Consider the following 22,270-nt stretch of genomic DNA (forward strand, 5'->3'; position numbering starts at 1 on the left):
GCGAGACAATGCTCCTTCGCCTTAGTGGAGGAGCCGCCACTACCACAAACACTAATGCAGTACCTTCAGAGAATTCTTGCACCTTTTCAGCCTGTACCACTTTTGAGGCCTAAGAACTGAAATGTTTTTCTTTACCTAACGTGCAGCAGATGCAAAGGGACTTCAGAATCTGCCAAGAGACATTTGAAGACAGTAGATGCGACTCTGAGTTGGCCGTGGGAGGCAGCATACATCACTGACGAGGCAGGCATATCACATTAGCAGCAGTGAGAAGGGCACCACCATGCAAACCTTCTAGGATTTATTTCAGATGTCTACTGCTATCCCCAGCCACTTCTTTTGGAATTAAATATGCAGTCTTGAAGCGATGTGAGACGATATGGCCCAGTGGCTAGAATGGTCGGCCTCAGAGCTGGGGAACTGGGTTCGAGCCTCTGCAGGTACGCACAACAGCCTGTGATTCTGGCCAAATCACTTAACCTCCCTGTGCGTAACAAACCAAAAAAAACAATCTGTCAGTCTTTAACACAACTGGTGCTCGTGTACAGTGCTCAGATACCTTCAGGCCTACTTCGTGCTATTTAAAACTCCTCCCCCCCCCCAAAAAAAAAAGTAATGCCCCACCTGGAACAGATGGCCTATTCCCACTTGAAGCTGCACTGTGGCCAAAAATTCCGCAGGTGTTTTTTTCTCAACTTTGCTGGGTTCAGTCGAATAACAGTCTGCAGCTGTAAAACTGTAGACCAACTAGCAGAGCAGTGCTTTGCAATAGACACTCGCTGTATAAGATAGTACTATAGTAGTAATTGTAGGGATGCTGAAATTTGGCACCTTCCATGAATCTGTGCATGTGACAGATTTGGGAAATGTGTGCCATATTGTCTCCCCACCTAACAAATCCCTTAATAGAAGGAGAGACTTGCATCAAGAGCATTCCCCAAAGTAGCAAAAGTAAAACCAGCCAGGCAATTGCCACTCAAGCGAAGAAACAGCATGTTTTTCAAGATGAAGATGAGCTTAACTGGTACCCCCGTAAAGTAGGTAAAGAACATGTTGAAATATGCATTTCTGGTAAGTAACACAATTTTCTCGGGCATTTTGCTAAAAACTAAATTGTGGTCAAGTCCATAGTGAGGTGAATTTCAAGCCTTGTCATCAGTTGTTTAAATCAGATGTATGATCTGCCCTTCTGTGCAGTAATGCAGAAAGCCAACTCTAGAATTACTTCTGTTGGTTGTTATATTAACTTTCTAGTCATTGTTTAGTGACCTTACAGCACAGCTGTTTTCCCTTATATTGATCTGTGTCCCATTTCTTATTTGCAGATGTTCAGGCCCTCTTAGCATGTATTTTGTTTCTGCTTTGTATGAGTTACAGTGTATCGCTTAAATATATCTCTTAATGATTTACATGTTGACATGCAGTGGCTGTACTGTGGCATTCTTGCTTCGAACTATCAGAATTCCAGAAATGTTGGTTGTAACTGTCCTAACGCTATGCACAGGAGTAAATATCTGTATAAGTCCATCAGGGCTGTTCTGTAGCCTCGAAGGAAGGCTGTTTGCTAGCATTCAGTAAACCCAGATTGAAGGCTCCTGTCCTGCTTGGCTGACAGGTCATGGGCACACTGAGGATGTAGCATGCGCCCGCCACCCTGGAGGCGGAACGGCTTATCCTTCCAAAAGTGTAGTCCCTGAAAACAATGAGATAATTGCCTTAGACGAAAACCCTTTTCCGTTCTTTGCTTCTCCAAAAACACACCCCTCAGTTATGTTTGGAGAGAAGAATTTGAAGAAGTGTTAGATATAAAAATAGCAAGTCCCATGATGTTTCATGCATCACCTCTTGGCGCATCAAGTGAGATTCTGTGCCCCCCAAGTGTGTACAGACAGTATCATATAGATGGCATTAGGGGCTTTGCAGGATCTTTAGCATGAAATAATTCACAACATCTAAAAGGCCTACAGGCAACAGATTTAAAAAATAAAGTGGCCATGTTTATTTAACCAAAATAATGTACCTAATTTTTGTATTAGGGACTTCTAGACTGGTTGACTTGGCCACCTCAATGAAAAGGTGTAGTTAAGTTAAAAAAGTCCAATTTCCCCTGATGCCCTTTCTGTAACAATCTTTTGGCCAGACAAAGAGAATTTAAATTATCCTTTTTTTTAACATCCCAACGGAGAGGTCCAGTAGGAGGCCATAAGACCATACCTGGTTCCACCTCAGTGGGCTACAGGATAGGACCTCAGGGATTGAGCATGCATACGCTGGTATATCTGAGACTGCCAAGACACACAAGGGAAGAGATAAAATTATGTTAAATTACTAGCAGTGGCACCAGCAATTTAACATGGACCCTTACATTGTCCCACAAATATGATACATGGATTGTACTGAAAATAAAACCATCATTAGGTAAACTTCAGAAGTGTAAGCCTTTATGCCCCTAATCGGCCTTGCAGTAATATCCTGTTTACTACAAACAGCCACTGAAGCCTCCCTATTAAACAACCAATATCGGTGGGTGAGTGGGACAAGCACCGCTACTGGGCACAGCAAGAAAGGTTGAATGCGAGTTGAACAGCCGATCAAATTGGCTACTGTCCCAAGCCTCGTTGTGCCCCATTCCAGTGCCATGGTATTGCACGCCTCCCTCTTCCTGCAAGCGGGAAACATTCACTTACCAAAGGTGACTGGGGATGCTCTAATTGCAGCAGCGCCACAGATCCCACCCAGGGCTTGTGGGGTGGGAAGTACCACCACCAGTGATGCAGTTGTGGAGGAAATGACATTTGTCACTGAAGAAGCAGGAGTGGAGGAGGTAAGGTGGTGGTTTGAGGGGAAGTTGGAAATATAGTCTTTTCACATGGTTTCCTTATAGGGGGATACTCTTAAATTTGACTCTCTTGATCATCTTCCAGTAACAGAATGAGAGGAGTAGATTAATATTAGATTGCATTTATTGTTTCCACTTAGACGTACCTCCTCCAGAACAGTTTTGGAGCTCATGATACAGCCTAGAGTTGCTCTGCAAGTGCCATCACGTCGCAGGAGATGCACTGAAATCAGGGTTTACTGGGTTAGCCGTTGTAATGGTTTGTGTCAGACTGTGAACTGGTCCACCTAAAGAATACCACATAAGACCATTTTTTTAACACGGAAAACAGGTGCTATCCAGGAACCCCGAAATGAAATATCAGCACTCCCCAGCAGTGACGTCACTTTCAGAGCAACCGGACAGGAACAGAAGAGACTTTGAAAACCAATCATCGAGGTTTCCCTTCAAAGTAGATGGATTTTTGTGTTTATTCTGTGTGTTTTTGTACTAAAATAAACTTTGTTAAGTAATTTATTTAAGGAATTTCACTTTGTTGAATAATGCATATTTTAGTATATTAGCCCTAGAATATATATTTTTAAATAGTTGTTTATTTGTGTAGTTGGAGATGTAAGAAAAAAAAACTCAAATCGGATGTTATTTAAAATTGTATTTTGATAATTTGCATGAAAGTCATGTGGCATTTTGAGGCCATAAATAAGACATATTCGGTAATATTTCAAAATTTAAGTGTGACTGTATGGGGGTCTTTTACTAGCTGTTTATCATTTATTAGATTACCTATTGTTAGAATCAGCACTACCAATAATTGTGAGCATCAGTCCGAATCAGACTTAGATGTGTGTTGAAAATGTTAGAAACCAATTCACAATGCATGTTTGAAAGTTAGAAATCTACCCATCATAGCTTTCCTCTTGTGATTTGAGTAGACTTTAAATGTTTATGAAATGCACTGAGACCCCCTGGATTAATAATCCACATCAATGCTACAGCAATTCACCCTCTGTGCTGAGGAGTCTTTGATTTCCATTATTCATGACGAGCTCAGCTCGTCATGAGCACACAAGCAGTGTACTGCATGACGAGCTGAGCTCGTCATGAGCATGGAAGGGTTAAGTTGCCTTCACAAGGTGAAGTAGTTTTTTCTGCTGACTGGAATTCAGCCAGTTATCTTTTTATCAACCTGGGAAATGTGTCTCAAGGAGAAGAAACACTTGCCTCTAAACCCCTTTAGAGTTTGGGGAGACGCTGGGTTTTTCTCACTCTATCTACAATTTGTTCCAACTTTGTTGATACTAAAGTCAAGAGTACAAAGTGGGTGTGAAATCCCTGGGGATTGTTTTTTAATAACCAGCTATATATTTGTAAACAGACACCCTCCTAACAATCACCTGGGAAGAACCATATTCACACCTCTGACCTCACGCTTACTATTTTGGAAAATAAACTACACTGGATGATTAATTCATATAATTGTAGGCTGCCTTCCATTATTAGATGTGGCTTATAAACACAGGCACTACTCTCATGTTCCCTGCATTGTGAGACATAGCGTGGTTTTCTTTTCTTTTTTCAGGAGTTCACAGATGTGTTGTCACACCGGACTGTGAGAAAGAAGGTCTCTACAGAGACATTTTTGTCTACTTCACCACATGTTACAGTAAGGGACATTAAGTATATTCCACCACGCTTTATGGTATCTTGAAAGTATTGTAGTGTAGGTGAAACTACATAAGTTGATGAATTCATTGGAAGGCACAAAAGTTGCCCTTTTTTTGTCAGGAGCATTTGCCGATTGGCTCAACTTTACACATATAAAACACTTTGCTTGTGCTCAGCACAGTAGATGTGTGACAGCACCAAACAGTATAGTCAAGCGTCAACATTTGGCTTTCTCAATAGGGGGCTCATCGCATGGAATGCTGGAAGATGTCTCTGTTAGGCCAGGTCCAGGTCATATAAGGCCACATACTGAGCGTTTAACTTTTGTGCTATCTAAACTCTGAAACCAATCTGAAAACAAACACGCCTAAAGTTCATAAAGTTACCCAAAATAAATGTCTGTCGTTTGGACTGGTAGTTCTCATCTATCACCAAATATCTGGAGTCGTAACTGATTAAGCAGAAAGAGACACACAAGTGCAGCCTGATTTTGCCTACTGATCTCTTCATTCAGAGAGTTAGGTCGTATTTCAAAATCCTCCAATTTGTGGATGAAACTATAAATACAGAGTGGAATCCAACCTCTGAATTGAAATCCATAATACAACCCCTATCAGGGAGGAAATTCATCCACTGGATACTACTCTGTATTTAGAGTTTACTCCAGAACCTGGACGATGGTCTGTTTCCAATAAATTCAAACTCAGGTCCATATTGTTTAAACCAGACTGCTCACTTGCTGCATTTAAGTGTGTATACATTATCTATCGATCTATCGATCGATTCATCTATCTATCTATCTATCTATCTATATCTATCTATCTATCTATCTATCTATCTATCTATCTATCTATCTATCTATCTATCTATCTATCTATCTATCTATCTATCTAATCTATCTATCTTATCTATCTATCTATCTGTCTGTCTGTCTGTTTGTTGGTCAATCGTTTGCTCTATCCATCTATCTGTCTATCTATCTATCTATCTATTTATCTATCTATCTATCTATCTATCTATCTATCTATCTATGTATGTGTCCTTCCGTCCGTTCATCTGTCTGTCTGTCTCTCTGTCTCTCATCAGTCAATCGCTCTATCTATCTATCTATCTATCTATCTATCTATCTATCTATCTATCTATCTATCTATCTATCTATCTATCTATCTATCTATCTATCTATCTATCTATCTTAGTGGAGAAGTGTGGCTCAATGGTTAGAGTGGCAGACCCTGATGCAGAAATCTAGCCCGGGACTAGGGTTCAATTCCCCGCCTCGGCGGGTTTTGGGCTCTAAATTCCACGGAGCTGATAATTGTCACCTCGGTGCCTATTCCAATCATGGAGTCCCACTCTGCAACTCTGGGCAATAATCTCCACAACGGCCCGCACAATGCTAATGATGCCTGGCCTCCACCTTGGGGGTGCCCAGGAGTGGACGCCTCACAGGGAAAGCCAGGAAGGGTTCCACAGCGGTATCCGTACAGGCGCCTTGAGACCCTTGCGGGTGAGTAGTGCGCTATACAAGGATCAATTTACATCTATCTTATCTATCTGTCTGTCTGTTTGTTGGTCAATCGTTTGCTCTATATAACTATCTATGTGTCCGTTCATCCGTCTGTCTGTCTCTCATCAGTCGATCTATCTGTTTATCAGTTTATATGAGTGCAACATCCACCCTTAAAGGGGTTCTTGATGTTAAGTAAGCTGGTTGCACAGTTAAGATCTGCCTTATCTCTCCAGCCCATCAGGTTTTTGCCTCTCACACTACAGCAGAACCTACTAGTTCTCTTTGTTTTCATTCACTTGTCAACAATTAACAATATCCTGTGATTGCATTAGATGATCGTTTACCTCTTTTAGCTCTGCATCCCCACCTCTTCAAGGTTGTTCTAAGCATTCCTCACTTTTTGGTGTAAGTAGGTTCCTTCCTATATATCTATATTGTAGACCTGGTATTGGTCGTTTTCCCCCCAATAAATGTGAAATGACTCAGGAAAAGCTTTCGAGCAATTTAAAATCTGGAATCTGACACAGATGCTCGAGCAAAAAGCCACACAGATTTCCAGAAGCCCCACTGAAATTGTGGTAACTTGGGCAATCAGTGAATCAAGCACGTTTACACCTGTTTTAAAGAAGGGCGAGTACTGGTATTAAGGCTGTATGGCCTCATATGCTGCCCTTAGTGAACATCACATTGGTACATGCTGAATGCTTCTCTTGGCGCACAGGTCATGGCTTCAAGCAGAATGCTGGGCTTAGGACTCATTCATTGCCATATGCAGAAGAATACATTGGCATGGTGCCTTTAGTGTGCAGGTCGTGCAATATGTATAAATATACTCTGTCCTCATTATAAGTGGCCACTATAGAACTTTACCTCCAATGCTCTCCTGAAGTCAGCTGAAGCATTTGCCTAACTTCCAGCAAATACTGCTGGATTTGAGAGGAAGTTCGAATTATTAAGTTTTGTTATTAATATTTTAGCAGCAGAATCTAGAAATGTGTGTGTCTCTCACACGTTCTGGATAGATCGCCAGCAAATTATCTAATGGACATGTTCAGTTTTCACTTCTGGGCATGGACATTTACTCTCTTCTCTCACTGGGAACACCTGGTCCTGCCTTCAGGCGCAGACCTCAGTATGGAGCCAGCTAGTCTATGCCAGAGGCTCTTGCTGACTGCACCAGGACCAGAAGCAGTTCTGCACAGAGGGTAGCATTAAAACCCCTGGTTTTAAACGTAGAGCCTACATCATTAGGCCAGTTGATGGACATGTCGGTGAATCAGTGTTTGAAGTACTTAACCACAATCCCTCATTGTTCGACCTTTATCCCGTAAGGCCTAATTTGTAGGGCAGGATTTGTTAAGACCTTTTGTTTTTAATAAAAGTATATATGCTATGCATACTTGCTTATAGGGGATTTAAGACAACCCTCTTCATCCATTGGTTTACTGTAGTGTCATTCACATTTTGCTTCCGCCCAACACTGCACACACCATGGGGAACAGGATCCGCCCACGTAAGCCATTGGCGTACCCGGTAGTGCGTGATGGCACTCTGCTCTTGTACAATGTGCTTATCTGCACAATAAGAAGCCTTTTTCATTGCAAGGGATTACAGGTTCAATGTGTGCTTTTGCATAAAAAATAGAAATGCTTTGGCTTTTAGATAATGCTTGTTTTCATAAAACGTGTGCCATTGTACAAAAACAGTCAGACACAAAAGAAGCATTGGAGTAGCCAAAAGGTCAGAAGCCAAAGTCAGACCTATTGGTTTGCCAATGTTTTAGTGTATGTTCACTCTTGGATTTGAGTTCAAGCGAAGGCATCTTTTCAACATTTTCCACTGCCAGATTCCAAAAGGCACTTCAAGAAAGCTTCCAGAACAAGTTAAATTGACTTCATTTTTAGATCTATCCATTTTAGATATTTACCCAGTTACGTGTTTTACCTCTTTGCATAAGGGTGAGTATGTTACTCCAGATAGAGGAAGAGATATTGCATTGTACAAACAGGATCACCATTTCTGTAAGGGATAGTGGAAAGGAAAATGTAGCCACCAAAGGTTTCCCTCCTAGCCCAGTATACCTCCAAAGACCTCTTGCATAACGTGTTTGCATTGGTCAACCACAAGCAAGTTAGGTTAACTTCCTGTCTCGGCTGGTGTTGTGATCTCGGGGGCTTGCTCTGCCTGCATAGTGAGGTGATACACTGTTCATTCAGTCTTTTGTTGGACTTACCATGGGCAGTGGTTGGGACAAACACGGGCAGGAAACCCACCTCATAGAGGTTGGGGCGACGTTCTGTTCTTTTCCACGCGAAAAATATTGTCGGAAATACTTTGCCCTGTGAGTTTATTTCCCACTCAGGTGGGTGGAAACGTACTTTCTTTTGTTTCGTTTTCCACTTAATATTTTTCACCATCCAGGTAGTATTTACACTATAATGAGGCCCTATATATTGTAAGGTAAAATATTTTCAAAATGGTGTCATGGATATCCAACATGCAATAGCATTTGCAACGTATATGTACTTCTACATTAGGTATCATAGCCATTCATAAAAGTGAGGAAATAGCCATTCAAGGTCACGAATTTTAGGGTACCATAGAAATTCACAGGAGGCATTGCATGTGCAAATCTACAGCAAACGAAAAAAATCCTGATATTTTCTTGCATAAGCGAAAAACACACGGTACCAGAACAACTTGTTAAATCTTCATTAACTGTGTAGACGGGTTTGATTTTACTAAGAATATGCATTCGAATTTCTATGCATTCAAGACTGTATTCATAATAAATGATGGCACTTTTAGATGTGCAGAAAGTGTCTATGGGCTCAATATTTTGATGCTGTCTTTCACAATAAGCTCAATGTTATTCCCTTGAAACAGCCAATACCAGTCTTTAAACCTGATTGCAATGGTACGCTTTTTAACAGCTTGCTGATTTTACCCTTGAATGTCGAATACAAGAATAGAGTGGCACACAACTGTCATGGACACAATATTGAAAGATAAGTTCATCTAGGGTAAAATAGATCTTCTGTTGTTAACTCCGTCATATTGTATTGTATTGTAATTGCATTTGTACAGCGCTTACTACCCCTGACGAGGCGTCAAAACGCTTTTTCGGCGAGTAGCATGCTACTCCAGGACCCATAGCGGATTAGTGTTGAATTAGTATAGTGAAACATGTAAGTACATTTTAAGTGGTGGATATGTTAGTCAGTTCTATGTATCTTGAAGCTGTATGCATCATCAAGGTACATATATATGGAGTGAGGTACAGAAAATCTATACATACCTACCTTTGGCTGTTTTTGCCCTCGATATTCTGTCTATGATATTAGGGTCCCACGATATTCTTTGGTCATCATTATTCAGAATCCACACCCAGCCTGCCTGTCAGAGTGGCACATGTCCACAAGAATAGGAACAAGGGCACCACAGATGTTAAGCTCCTCAAATGTTATTCAGCTAATATGTGAGAACTTGTTTCAGTAGCAGAGTGCATCTCATTAAGTCACCTGTAGGTTTGGACTGAGTTGGCAGTACAGCTTCGGTAGCACTTACATGGTCCTGGGTGAGAATTAGAGACTGACTTCAGAGTCAGCAGCGGACCCTATAGAGTCATCAGCAGAGCCTACAGAGACAGCAGTAGAGCCTATAGAGTCCCCAGCAGAGCCCCAGATTCATCAGCAGAGACAGCAGTAGCGCCCCAGGGTTTCAGTAGAGCCCCAGGGTGAGCAGTAAGGCGCTCGAATATTAGCACTGGAGTTTCTAGAGACAGTACTAGAGTCTTCAGATTCAGCAGTTTTTCTCTCCCAGAGACAGCAGTAGAGGCAACGGAGTTTGTGGCACTGCCCCATAGTCAGTGGCAGAGCGCAGAGTGAGCATCAGAGATCCCAGAGTGTGAAATATAGCCTTCAGAGGCAGTAGTAGAGGCCCAGGAATGGAGCTTTCAGAGGCAGAGGTAGAGCTCTAAGAGTCAGCAGTGGGGTGTCCAAAGTCAGCAGTAAGCCTCAGTGACATAGCTTGAGCCTTTGCCACTCAGGGTAGTCCCTGAGTTTGCCACCGAGAGACGGCCGGTGCAAGTAAGATCATGGGTGGGTGGGAGTCGACAGACAACAGCTGGGGAAAAAAGATTTATAAAAAGAAAAACACTTACCTTGTGCTTGCCGAAATTGCTTACCTCACCTGCTACCCCCCAAAAAGTGCCACCCGGGGCAGACTGCCACCAGGTGGACCAGTGGCGTAGCTGGGGGTTGGGGGGCAGCTACGTCACTGGTACAGCTCTCTGACATCAGCAATGGGGACCCCCGAGTAACACGTCTTTTGACATTAGAGTGGCTTATTTTCTTTTGGTCAAGCATCGTTGCATGATTCCCCCTTCTACTAGTTTCTATTGTATGTTTTGTATCTGCTGACTGAATCTTGTTGGGATCTAAATGCAGCACGTTCGACATCCTTTTTAGCTGTGAAGAAGCATGACTTAACGGCCCTTCAGCGGGGCGGCATTAAATAATGCATCTCATTCCCTCCGCCCCTTGACTCAACTGCTGCCGCACCAGATTAAGGTGTCACATTGATTTGTTTTATATATCCTTTGACCATGCTCATTGAATATTGAGGGAGTTTCTTCAGCCCGCGCGAGTAGCGGTACCCCGTGGGAAGCATGAATCAAAATGGCAGAGGTCCTGACACTCTTGAAGCACGGCCTCTTTGTAGTAGTGATTCGTTTTTTTGCGGCATCACACTAACGCTACATATATCACCATCCTGTTAGGTTCTGCGGCAATTGATCCTTCTTGTATCCTCTTGCTACCAAGGCCAAAGTATGATGAACAAGATCGTTTTCGACATTGCTAGAAAGCATTAAAAAAATACACACTGCACGCGCAAGCCCAGTCATCTTATGAATATAATGGTGCTATGTTGTTTAGGCCAGTGTTACTCTTCAAGCACTTATCCTCTGTTGCAATACTTGTCTCTCTTGGTTGGGGAGTTTGTTGTTATGTTTGTTGTCTCCCCGGCTTTTTGGTTCCGTAACAATAGGCGTTAAACCCCCTTTATGCTGCGTTGGCGAATAATGGCCCGCGCGCTTACTTTTATTCCAGCCCCCATTAGGTCATTCATGGACATTCTGGAAAAAGCCCCGTCCTTTCTCTTTTTCCCTGGCCCCTCTCTCTCTCTCTCTCTCTCCACGGTACACTTGTCCATACAGGACAATGTCTTGCAACAATGCCGGTGCCTAATCTCCATGTCAAAGCAATGTTCATTCCCCAGTGGACAGCCCGCTATCATTTTGTAATGTTTTGTTTCTTATTCTAAAAGAATTAAAAAGGAACAGTAAGCCGTCACGGGAGTCTGTGGTCCTTATCTCAGTGTCTGGAAATTTGGACAGCGTTTTTTTTGCCACTGAGATAAAAACGGAAAGAACTCCAAGTTCAGCAAAACGTAATGGGTTTAAGTCCCATTGAAATCGGCCACCAGAAGATCAGATAAGAGCGGGGTCCTTTCGTAGTCTCTTTAATCAGGTTCCCCGCAAGGCTGAATAGAGACAGAACAGGCGCATGGAGAGAAAATATAATTCTTGGATAGGTTAAGTACACGTTTGAACTCTTGCAAGCAGAAGCGATTTGATGATGGCTTAATCATTTTCTGGTCAATTATCTGCGAGGACCCTTGCAACTGCTCGGCAATTATGAGGCAAGTTGGCCTTTTGGGAGACACACCAGCCTGCCTGCTTGCCTGTCCTCAGATCCCTGCCACGCATTCTCGTCTCTTCATTATCGGCCGAAGCACAGGAACTACTTTCGCGCGGTGGCTGCGGCCGCGGTGCGCGCCCGAGCTGTCGTCGTGAGGGAGGCCTGCATGTTCTCAGGGCTGCGCTTGATAAGTGTCCTTTGTTGCTTTTTGATTAATGTCCGTATCTGCATGGGGGCCACGGGAAGTCAATGACAAAAGGCAGAGGGTTGCGTATCAGTTTGCGGGCAGCGGCACGTTCTGTTGATGGGCTTTGACTTGGCGCATGGTGCCAGAGCCTCGTCTGTGCCCTGCGGTGCAGAGGGAGCCGCTAACCCACAAGGTATTACCTAAAAGGTGACCAGGAAGACACCATAGGATGTAAGAGAGCTCCTTTAGAACCCAGTGGTCTATGTTCCAGAACTAGCTCCTAGAAGCAGCTCCTACGCATGTGCACCACTATATTAGCAGTGATTTAGAAATGACACACCAGGTGTTTTTCTGCTCCTGTGTTCAAAAACGAAATCTATAAGTGCAGAAGAGCAACTTATTTTTACTAAGAACACACATTTTATGTTTGCTCATCTCAGAGAACCGTGTCTATCAGCAATTATACATATAGTCACAGAGTTTGTAATTAAAAGGTTCCGTGTGTGATATGATCCTAGGAAATGCTAGATCCTGCAGCTTATATTTCTTGCTCAACCATATCTGCATATAGGTAGGCAAGACGACTGAAGTACACTCTCAAAAAGTCAGAAACGGTAGCAAGTCAAAGCATGGCGTGGCCAATCCCCTCCCTAGTCACAGAGTGGGCTTCCATGGCACTTCTGTATGATGTCAGACTAAACCTGGGTCAGGCAGGGGGTTCTTACGCCAGTGCTTGTTCAATCAGTGTAAGCGTAGCCCTCGCAAAGGAGTCCTCCAACCTAACATCATCATAAAAAGGAATGCCTGGAGGAGAGAAAAGCCACTCGGTGTACTTTTGCTCCTCTAGATCAGACTGTTGTGAAAAACAACTAACAAACAAAAATTTCAATTGCCTGGAATTCCACAGTGGCTGGTGACCAAGTCCTGAGGTCGAGCTATCTGGATCCAATGGAAGAAAATCCGCTCCATTACTTATACATTTGGTTGCTACAGTGAATTTCTGTTAGCATAAGTTATTCACCAGCAAATACTACTCATTACTTTTCCACATGCATCTTACGGGTGACTGATCTAAATGTATTTCATAATCTCACATAGCTCTTGCACTTTCCATCTTGATGTTCATGTATTTCCAGAGTAATGTGTCCTTCTGTATTAAACCTGTTTTTAGCGGCACTATTTGAGATAAGGACCACAGACACCTGTGGCGGCTTGCAAAGAAAATCTCAACTTTGCTGGAATCCTCATTGATGAGGATTCATCTATAAAGCGTCAGATTGACGCAGTGACCTCATCCTGTTTCCAGCAACTTTGGAAAATAAGGAAGATAAGAAGGTACTTTACCTTTGAAGCAATTATAAAAATTGTAATCGCATCGGTATTGTCCTGTATTATTCTTTATATGGGACTCCATTCTGGCCTTGTGCATAGATGACAAATAATACAAAACCAGGCAGCCAGGCTGGTCTTTTGGTAGTCTAAATATTGCCAAGTCAAACCCTTGAGGAAACAACTACACTGGCTTCTGGTAACTCAGAGGTCCATTTTCAAAACATGGTGCCTAATCTCCCCATGGTAAAAGACCTGCTTTTCTTTCTAACAAAATTCAGCGCTATATCCCTAACCACTGGCTCAGATCAGAACATTTCAATCTGTTGGTTGTTCCTAGAAGCAAAAGAAAAAGGCTGGGTGGAGCCAGATGTTCTGTGTCGTCTTCCCACACATGGAACATCTTCCCCCTTGAAATACGATCTTTTGTGACCTATGAGGAATTCAGTAAAAAACAAAAAACATGGCTGTTTAGGAAAGCTTTTGAATAACTCTTTCAGCAGCAGCCTCCATTTACCCCAGAGCCAAGATACCTTTTTGGTGTACGTGCGGTTACCAAAAGCTCACTAACATAACAATGTTTCCACTACAAATTCGCACAATTTACAAAATATATTTGTGCATGTAATTGTACCCTAATCAACACATATAGCTTGTGTTCTTGTCCCTAGCATTAAAAATACCTGAGTTGAACACTCTATGAGATCCCACAGGATGCTTAAAGTTCACCAACTGAATACATTTATGATTTGTTGGAACATTTATATGTTCAGATGCATAAAATAACATCTTTTTGCCCCTGAATCCTGGGACATATAATTTGCCACAATGTCAGTGCTTCTACACACCACCGCTCGAATCTGCTTTCGCTACATTTTCAAATATATGTTTCCTTTGCTGCCTCTCTGCAGTTCACGCAACTCTAAAAATGACCCCAAAACATTTGATGTACATGTAGAGTTAAAATCCCTCAAGAGGATCTGATTTGTCACACCATTTTGCAGTATTAAATAGAATTGTAGCAGGACACCTGAAATATATGAAAGTATCAACAGAAATTAATGTACATACCCCCAAAATCATTTACTGTTGGCGAGAAAAAACTAGGATGTTGCCCTCCAACCAAAATAAATACTCTGGTTAGCATAACTCTATGATTTCCTTCTCAGAACAGGTTTTGTCCTTCCTAAACAATGTCAACACCTCTGTTTTGTCTCATTAACTGTAGGTCTGGCCAGTCTACCAAATCCATCAAGGACAGCCAGTAATGCAGGTACAAAAACCTTTGTATCACTAAAACAAGGCCGCACATCATTAGCAAACCAAGCTAGTTTACGTTTGCCACCACTCTTGTTATCTCCCAAATATAACCAGATTGTTGTATTCTTATGTATAACTTTTTGCAACTAAAAAGAAAAAAAAGATAGGAGAAGAAGAAACTGTTGTAGACCCGTTTCACCCTAAAATCGTTACACATTTTGGCACTTGCCAGCAGTAACATTCTATGTTGGAGTTGTATGAAGTATTTGATTTACATATTGGAATCCAGTCCTAAAGCCTGGATGTAGATGTTAAATAACAGGCAGGAAAGGACCACATGCAGAATCAGGCTGCTTTTGGTGGTGTGGCCCTATTACCATTTGCTAAAAAAGAGTGGTAGGCTAGGATTGCTGTCTTGCAGTCTTCCAGTACTGCACGGATACCCTTATCCCCTGCATTGCTATTTTGTTATATTTAGCATCCTCTATACACATTTCCCAGACTCCTGTGTCACTGAGGCTTTCCAGGGGATCACACTTGGCGTGGCTTTGAATCTTGTGGAGCTGGGTCTGTCCTTGGGTGGCAGCACTACAGCTCCCCCGGCACATGGATGAGCCTGAAAACGACCCTGGTATACCGAACAGGGACACGTATGTATGTACCAATGTAGTAAAAGAAGTCCAAGGTGCAGGCGGACATGCAATGCTTGTCTGCAAGGGATTATTTTGTGCGATCTTACTCTTTCTATCATTACTTCCTGAGATTTAACATGTAATTCTTTCACTCCGAGGAGCAGCATCCTCCGTATTGGTTTAGCTGTGGGGTCTAACGTAAGTTAACAATCGAAACTCGTGTTTTTTATTGAAGCTGGGCTATTTTATCACCTTGGCTGCTTGAGATATTCCTCTCCTGTGCTGGGCCCTAATAGAAATGGGTGTGGTCATGACGAGCTCAGCTCGTCATGAGCTTATAAGCACTGTGCCTCATGACGAGCTGAGCTCGTCATGAGCCCCAAATGGGTTATTTGACACTCAAACCTCATATTGTCCAGCCTGGAGGATCTTTTCGTAAATTTTCTGAGAGTGTATGACTTGACCTGGGTAATAGCTGTGCACTCATGGTCCCACCTAACAATAAACATCTTTGAATATATTTTCAATAAACAGCAGGCCCATGGATTCATACATCACTGGATATTCTTTCTTTTTTCTTTCCTAGACATAATACAATAATCGACAAAGCCATAGGTCTGGGTTTGTCATAGAGCATACGCAGACAGCACTCTAGATGCACACAGAAGAGCATGTATGTAGACCACTTGTCAACATTACAGGCACCCATGTGCAGACAACATTACAAAATAATTGTGCGGCTTTACAGATGCTTTGAAGGGTCTAAGGGCTTTACTTGGAGTTTGATGGAAGGGATACTCCGTTACAAATATGGTGGGTATCCTGTCTGCTGGATTGCAAGTGCAGTATATCCTCTGGCACTTGAAATATGGTGAGCGGTATACCTCACAGGTTTTCCCTTCTGCCAATCTCTAAATAAAGCTGGATGTTTAACATATTATGCACAATATTTCGTCCCTTAGATGGTCTGAAATGCAGCGCTAGCAAGATGGGTAAAAAGAAAAGGGTAAAGATTCCACATATGGTTTTTCTCTGAAAATTGGATAAATTAACAGCCCCACCTTCTTAATCTCATTGCCTTATCTAAATAGGGGCCAAAGGGTGGAAAAGGCACCTTTTCATTTCCTGAAAAATCAGCCACAAACAGAGCATGGATCTTATAAAATACACAGGGTAACAATTATAAATATTTGTTGTTCACTATTTTACCTACATAAATATTTCTCACCCAGACTATGAATTATGTAATGACCCTAAGAAGTTTTTTAAATCTCAACTTCAAAATGTATGGAGTTAAATACTCCAAAAGCAAAACTTTACATGGAGCCCTGCCAGTAATCCTGTGTTCAGCAGGTCTTCCTCCTATTGTGGTATTCAGTTGAAGATTGGATTATTTACAATACCGTCTTCAGCTGTATATTTTCAACCTGTTCTCTTATAATTCCCTGCGTAGTCCAGTAATTATTAATTTGTGCTGCACATACATTTTCTGTCTATTTTCGTGTATCTACGTGTATTTCTCACCTTTATGTACAATCCTGTATTCAGTCATAAACTCACCATTTACTGCCTCTTCGTAAAGCTATTATCATTATGTCCAAATTTCAACTTTGGTTTGATGGCGCATGGCTTGTGTTAAAATTTCATACCACAATACTTAGAAATGGACCATCAGCCGAAGACACTGTGTTTTAGGACGGTGTTAGATCTGTTAGACCTTTCAATATCTTTCTGTGATTTTAAAGGTCCATTTATATCTGTTGAATGAGCTCTCCGAGCAGATGTTACATCAGTTCTTAGGGTAGTGTATATTTCACTTAACGATGCAAGCTCCTTTTGACATTCAAAAAAGGTGAAATTATACTGGAAAAAGATTAGGCGCACATAGATTTTGCGTAAATAAATCTCCTACAATGAGCATTCCAAGACCGGACTATCTTGGAAGTGTTGCATAACGTGGATATACTCAAAACCATTCTTACCCTGAAAACAGTAAGGGAGTTACCCCTACACTTCTGTGTTTGTTCAAGCAGAAATTAAATGAAAGAAACGACTTTAGAAGTACTCCTGGGAAAATTCTGAAAGTCTCAACTTCTCGGAGCACTTCCGGAAACCGTTGTGAAAAAAAAATGTAATCTTCTCCAAACGTTGATAAAAAAACTTCTGAGAGTAGATTTATGATTCTGTTTCTGAACCCATTTTATTTTTGTAGAACTGTAAAACAGCAACAATCCATTGGGCAACAGCATTTAGATCGCATGCAATACATTGCATGCCATTACAACACAGTCATTACAACGACCGCGTTGTTACATCGCGAACCATTACATCGCAAGTCGTTACAATGACTTGCTGTAGGGGGCGGAAGGTGTTGGATTTACAATCCAACACCTTCCCTGCTATTGCACAAACTAGAGTAGGTATAGTAAATTATACTATTCCTAAATTCAGCGCACCCCCTACAGCAAGTCGTTGCAACGACTTGCGATGTAATGGTTCGCGATGTAACAAAGCGGTCATTGTAACAACCGCGTTCTAATGGCATGTGATGTATTGCATGCATAGTAAAAGAAGTAGTCCAATCCATTAGAGTGTCTATGTAAGGCACTCCATGCAGCCTGTATTATAGGTTTTCTCCTCAGGTTCAAGGCACAGATAAACGAACAGTGTTTGTAGATTATCCACATTTCCACTGAAAAACTCTGACTGGTTAAGTTATTAGTCATGGGGTCAGCTTCTCCCACACATTCACACAATGCGGCATGAAAATTTGTTATGTTGTCTGCTGAATTCACTAAAATTGTGCTTGTTTACAAAGCATCACGCAGCGATGGGGTCATGGATCAAGCAAATGTGTGATGTAGTATTGTATGATGCTGCAAAAGGCTATTGAGTGCTATCTTGCACAATTTTTGTATTTGTGGCATATCCCCCAATACAGAAATGTTGTCACACAGATGGCTGCCCATGATTGTTGCACATGTTACAAGTTATAAAAATGCCCCCTCCTCCCCCCCGTTTTTGTTTGGTGTTAAAATTACATGCAGCTAGGTCCTGTTACTTTGTGTGGTTTTGGTAGGTAGATGCCACTTTGTGTGACTCTTTAGTACTTCATTTGACTTTGAGAAGAACTTGCGGAATATTTCCTTGGAAAAATTCAAGATCTATATAACACGTTCCCTGGCTCTCCTTGTCCTAGCGATCTTTCATTCTTGAATAGGCCTCCATACCACATAAAGCACACATTGGAGGAATTTCCAATACTGGATCTGAATGTGTTATCTAGAATTTTTTGTTCAAACTAAGTCGGGTTCCCATCTCGACCCGGCTCCCTCTCACCTCCTGCACAAAGATAAAGATGTTGTGCTTCCCGTCATATTGGACGTAATAAATCTTTTGATTACCACTGGCCAAGTCCCACCCCCGTGGAAACATGCAAAGGTGAAAGCATTATTGAAAAAGCCAAGCTTAAATCCTGATGTTCAAGGTAACTATTGCCCGATTTCTTTGCTGCCTATGGTCTGTAAGGTCTCGGAAAAATATGTCAATTCGATTCTCTCCGACTTTTTGAAGACCCATAGTCTTCTGCATTATACTCAGGCTGGTTTTCGTCCTCAACATGGACCAGAAACCGCACTCCTTGCCGTAGTTGAGGAATCTAAAAAAATAATTGACCAAGGAGGAGCAGGAGCCATTATCCTCCTTGAACATAGCTCTGCATTTGATACTGGTAATCCTGATATTCTTCTTGACAGACTTAGGAATGTCGGTGTCATGTGGAGCCATTACCTGGCTACGGTCCTACTTACATGGAAGAACATTCCAGGTCTATGCAGCAGAATCGATCTCAAGATGTCTATCTCTCCGCTGTGGAGTACCCCAGGGCTCTTTTTTGAGCCCTACTCTATTTAACATGCATATGACACCGCTTGCTGATATTATCTTTCCTTATGGGATTAAAATTGTCACATATGTGGATGATACTCATTTGGTAGTATCCCTTAACCATCCTCAGAATTCTTCATCTGATATGGAATCTTGTTTGGAGAAGGTGGCAACTTGGATGCAACACTCATGTCTCAAGCTTAATGGAGAAAAAAATGAAATAATGCCCCTGGGCAACATGATGAACACTGATTTCAAACATGCATGGCCAATCTGTCTTGTACCTACTCCGACCCCTAAGACCAAAATTAAAAGCCTAGGTGTTTGGCTGGATAAATCGCTTAAATTTGACCAGCAAGCAGTGGAAGTGACAGGAGTCTGTTATGGTATTCTTAGAATGCTGCGGGAAATTCCATCCCTCCTTCCTGTGGGGGCGAGGAGAACTATGGTCCAGGCCCTGGTTCTTTCTCGCCAGGACTATGGTAACTCCTTCTACCTGGGAGCACCCAAATCCACAACAAGGAAACTTCAAGTGGTTCAGAATTGTGCCGCTCGGCTGCTGCTTGGCATTCCCAGAAATTAATCGGCTAAGCCAGGTCTGAAGACTCTACATTGGCTGCCTATCCCAGAGAGAGAATACAATTGAAATCCCGCTGTGTAGCCCACAAGACTCTCTGGGGGAAGGGCCCCTTATCACTTTCTACCGTCCTTGGAAACTCCTTCGATCTGCTAATTTGAGTTTAGCAGCCATCCCAAAAATGTGTAGATTGAGGAGTAGGGGCAGCTCCTTTTCTTATAATATAGCTTGACTCTGGAACACCCTTCCCCTACACCTGCGTTCAGTGACTCACCATTTCCCATTCCGAAAGCATCTTAAAACTTGGCTGTTTCAGAATCTCACTCTGTGAGGCACCAACCTTTCTTTCCTGTTGTGCTGCTAGCGCTGGGATGCATAAGGGTAGCTATGCGCTTAATAAATGTTAAATCAATTATAATAATAAAGGTGATGTGTTATGCCTAACCACAGTTCATGACACTACAATAAATTTACATAGTAAATACAGTTGCAGTCTTGAAAAAGGAAGCATCTCACTGTCTAAATGTGTGAAAAGGGTAGGGATACAATTATGCAGAAAGCTCTTAAGCCTATACTGATTTTGGTTGGGTTATCTGCAGCCTCATTAGAGCCCCCTACTGAAGGAAAACATGGGCTAGCCCTCGATGCAGCAGTAACATTACTGCATGGCTTTACACGTTTTACAGTGTCAGTATAAAGAAGACAAATAAGAGCTAACAAAGCTGATGCACACTCTTCTGTGCTGTTTGGAAATTCTTCTCATCAGCCCTAAATTGGTGGTACCGACTCACAGAAGATCTGTGACTAGATGCAGTATTCGTAGGTAGCTCAAAAGCTGCAGAATGCTAGAGATATGTGCTATTCGGCATGCTACAGATTCAACTTTTTTTTTCACACGGCTAAATTCGGGCTTTACAGTTTGAGCTGAGACATGCCCTAATTAAAGCAAGCCTACTCTACTTACACCACACTACCTACTCTACTTATACCACACTGCCAAAGAAACTCTTTTTTTTAATGTTTTTAATTTTTATTAGAGCAGGAATAAAGGCAGAAGAAACATGACATAGCAGGAGGAATTAAAAAAAATTGAAATTACGGATATCAAATGGTTAGCAGCCATAATACACTACCAAAGAAACTCAGCAACGCACTTCAAACACTACAGGGTTTGGTGGGAACAATGTTCCTTAATTTTTTATAAACACAACCGCAGTTAGCCTGCACTAAAATCTCTCCACCCCAGTGATACAAGCATCAAAAAGCTGACTGTTTTATCCATGAGGAGCCTCGCCACTGTGGGCAGGGCAATTTGGGGAACACGTCCGGGATATCTCCAGACTGACACCCGTAATCTGCCTTTTAGGACCCTTTGGTCTTTGACTGCAATCAAGACACATATATGCATGCACCTAAAATAGGGATGCAAGCATGGACTTCCATTTACCAAAATGTTTGGGGAAGTGGAAGTGACATCGCACGCCATTTGCCCTCAACTTTGACTCACAAACACATGCATACTACACATTGGCACACTCTCACGCACAAAAACACACTCTCACCCGCAAGGATGCATACAATATACATTTAACAGCATTTTCTACTTACCTTAGCTTCTAGATAAGGTCATGCTAATGTACTCCATTTTTATTACACTAATAGTGAATATTATTATTCACTATTTGTATTTTTTTTTTACCTAAACCAGGCAAGTGGAGCTCCAACTTGCGTCCATTAGGAAGAGCAGCCCCCGTGTTCCAGGCACTGAATTTGGCACCACTGAGGCAAGGGGTTGCAAAGGCAGTGCCAGGGCTCACAAGAGGCAAGCCAGGGGTAGCAGTTGCGACCCATGGGGACCCCTAAATGACATACATGGATGCCAGTCCCTGGAGTCAGGGCCACAAGTTACATAAGGAAGCAAACTCTGCTCTAAGGGCACAACGAGACTGTAACCCTTCAAATGTGCCTTTGATGGACATCCTCCTAGTATAGCGGATGCCAAGGAGTTCAATCCGACTTCTCACCGCGCTCTTGCCTCCGCGCCCCTGCCTATGCACAGGCTTTTACCACCCACGACCTCTCATAACTGACCAGCCAAAGCCGGGTACTTTATAAAACTGCTAAATAAATACGGAACAGTTACAATCTCTCCGAGCAGTTGTTGCTGGGAATGATCTGAAAGGCTTCACTTTATCTACATAAAGGAACATGCTAGGTGTGACGCAACACACCACCCTTCCAATGAAAACGACTATTGGAACAACAGCACATAGTCTTTCTTTGAGGCTGTTGCCATGTAAGAGATGGAAATACCTCACCTTCATAAGAGAAAAACATTATATTTCAATTAAAGTTTAATGGATCAGCGCAGCTTAAGATAACGATATTTGTCCCTCATTAATAATTGATTTCAGGACTTCATACCAAAACCTTTCAACAGTTTAAACTTTATTTTACAAAATTGAACAAGTTGCCCTTATATTTGTGGAGTGCACTTTAAAAATGGTTAAAGACTAGTCATACTCCTGTGATACATCATTTCCCCTGTCTGCAAACGTACCTTTTTCTCTAAGTGATGTTATGCACTTTCTGTACAGTTCTGACATTTCTAGTGGCTGGTAGTTTTATTAAGGCACTATTTGGAATTGTTTGAGGGATTAGGGGTATCTCTGAATACTTTTTCT

The 22,270-nt window shown here is 42.1% G+C and overlaps 1 protein-coding gene across 20 annotated transcripts in view; it reads left to right on the top strand.

Moving 5' to 3' along the window:
* The window catches only part of PROX1 (prospero homeobox 1), a 119,792-nt gene that overhangs the window by 38,775 nt on the left and 58,747 nt on the right, over positions 1 to 22,270 (top strand). For 6 of the 20 annotated variants that reach the window (XM_086927877.1, XM_086927878.1, XM_086927880.1 and 3 more), the window contains exons 4-6: positions 3,171 to 3,290; positions 4,419 to 4,502; positions 14,461 to 14,505. The exons of 3 other annotated variants lie outside the window; for them this stretch is intronic. In XM_086927877.1, coding sequence (XP_086784003.1) covers positions 3,171 to 3,290; positions 4,419 to 4,502; positions 14,461 to 14,505 — 249 coding nt within the window. The remainder of the gene's footprint in view (positions 1 to 3,170; positions 3,291 to 4,418; positions 4,503 to 14,460; positions 14,506 to 22,270) is intronic. 11 more of the 20 variants (XM_086927890.1, XM_086927882.1, XM_086927891.1 and 8 more) reach the window with 6 other exon arrangements.

Source organism: Lissotriton vulgaris, chromosome 6 (assembly GCF_964263255.1).
Source record: "Lissotriton vulgaris chromosome 6, aLisVul1.2, whole genome shotgun sequence".
Taxonomy (NCBI): domain Eukaryota; kingdom Metazoa; phylum Chordata; class Amphibia; order Caudata; family Salamandridae; genus Lissotriton; species Lissotriton vulgaris.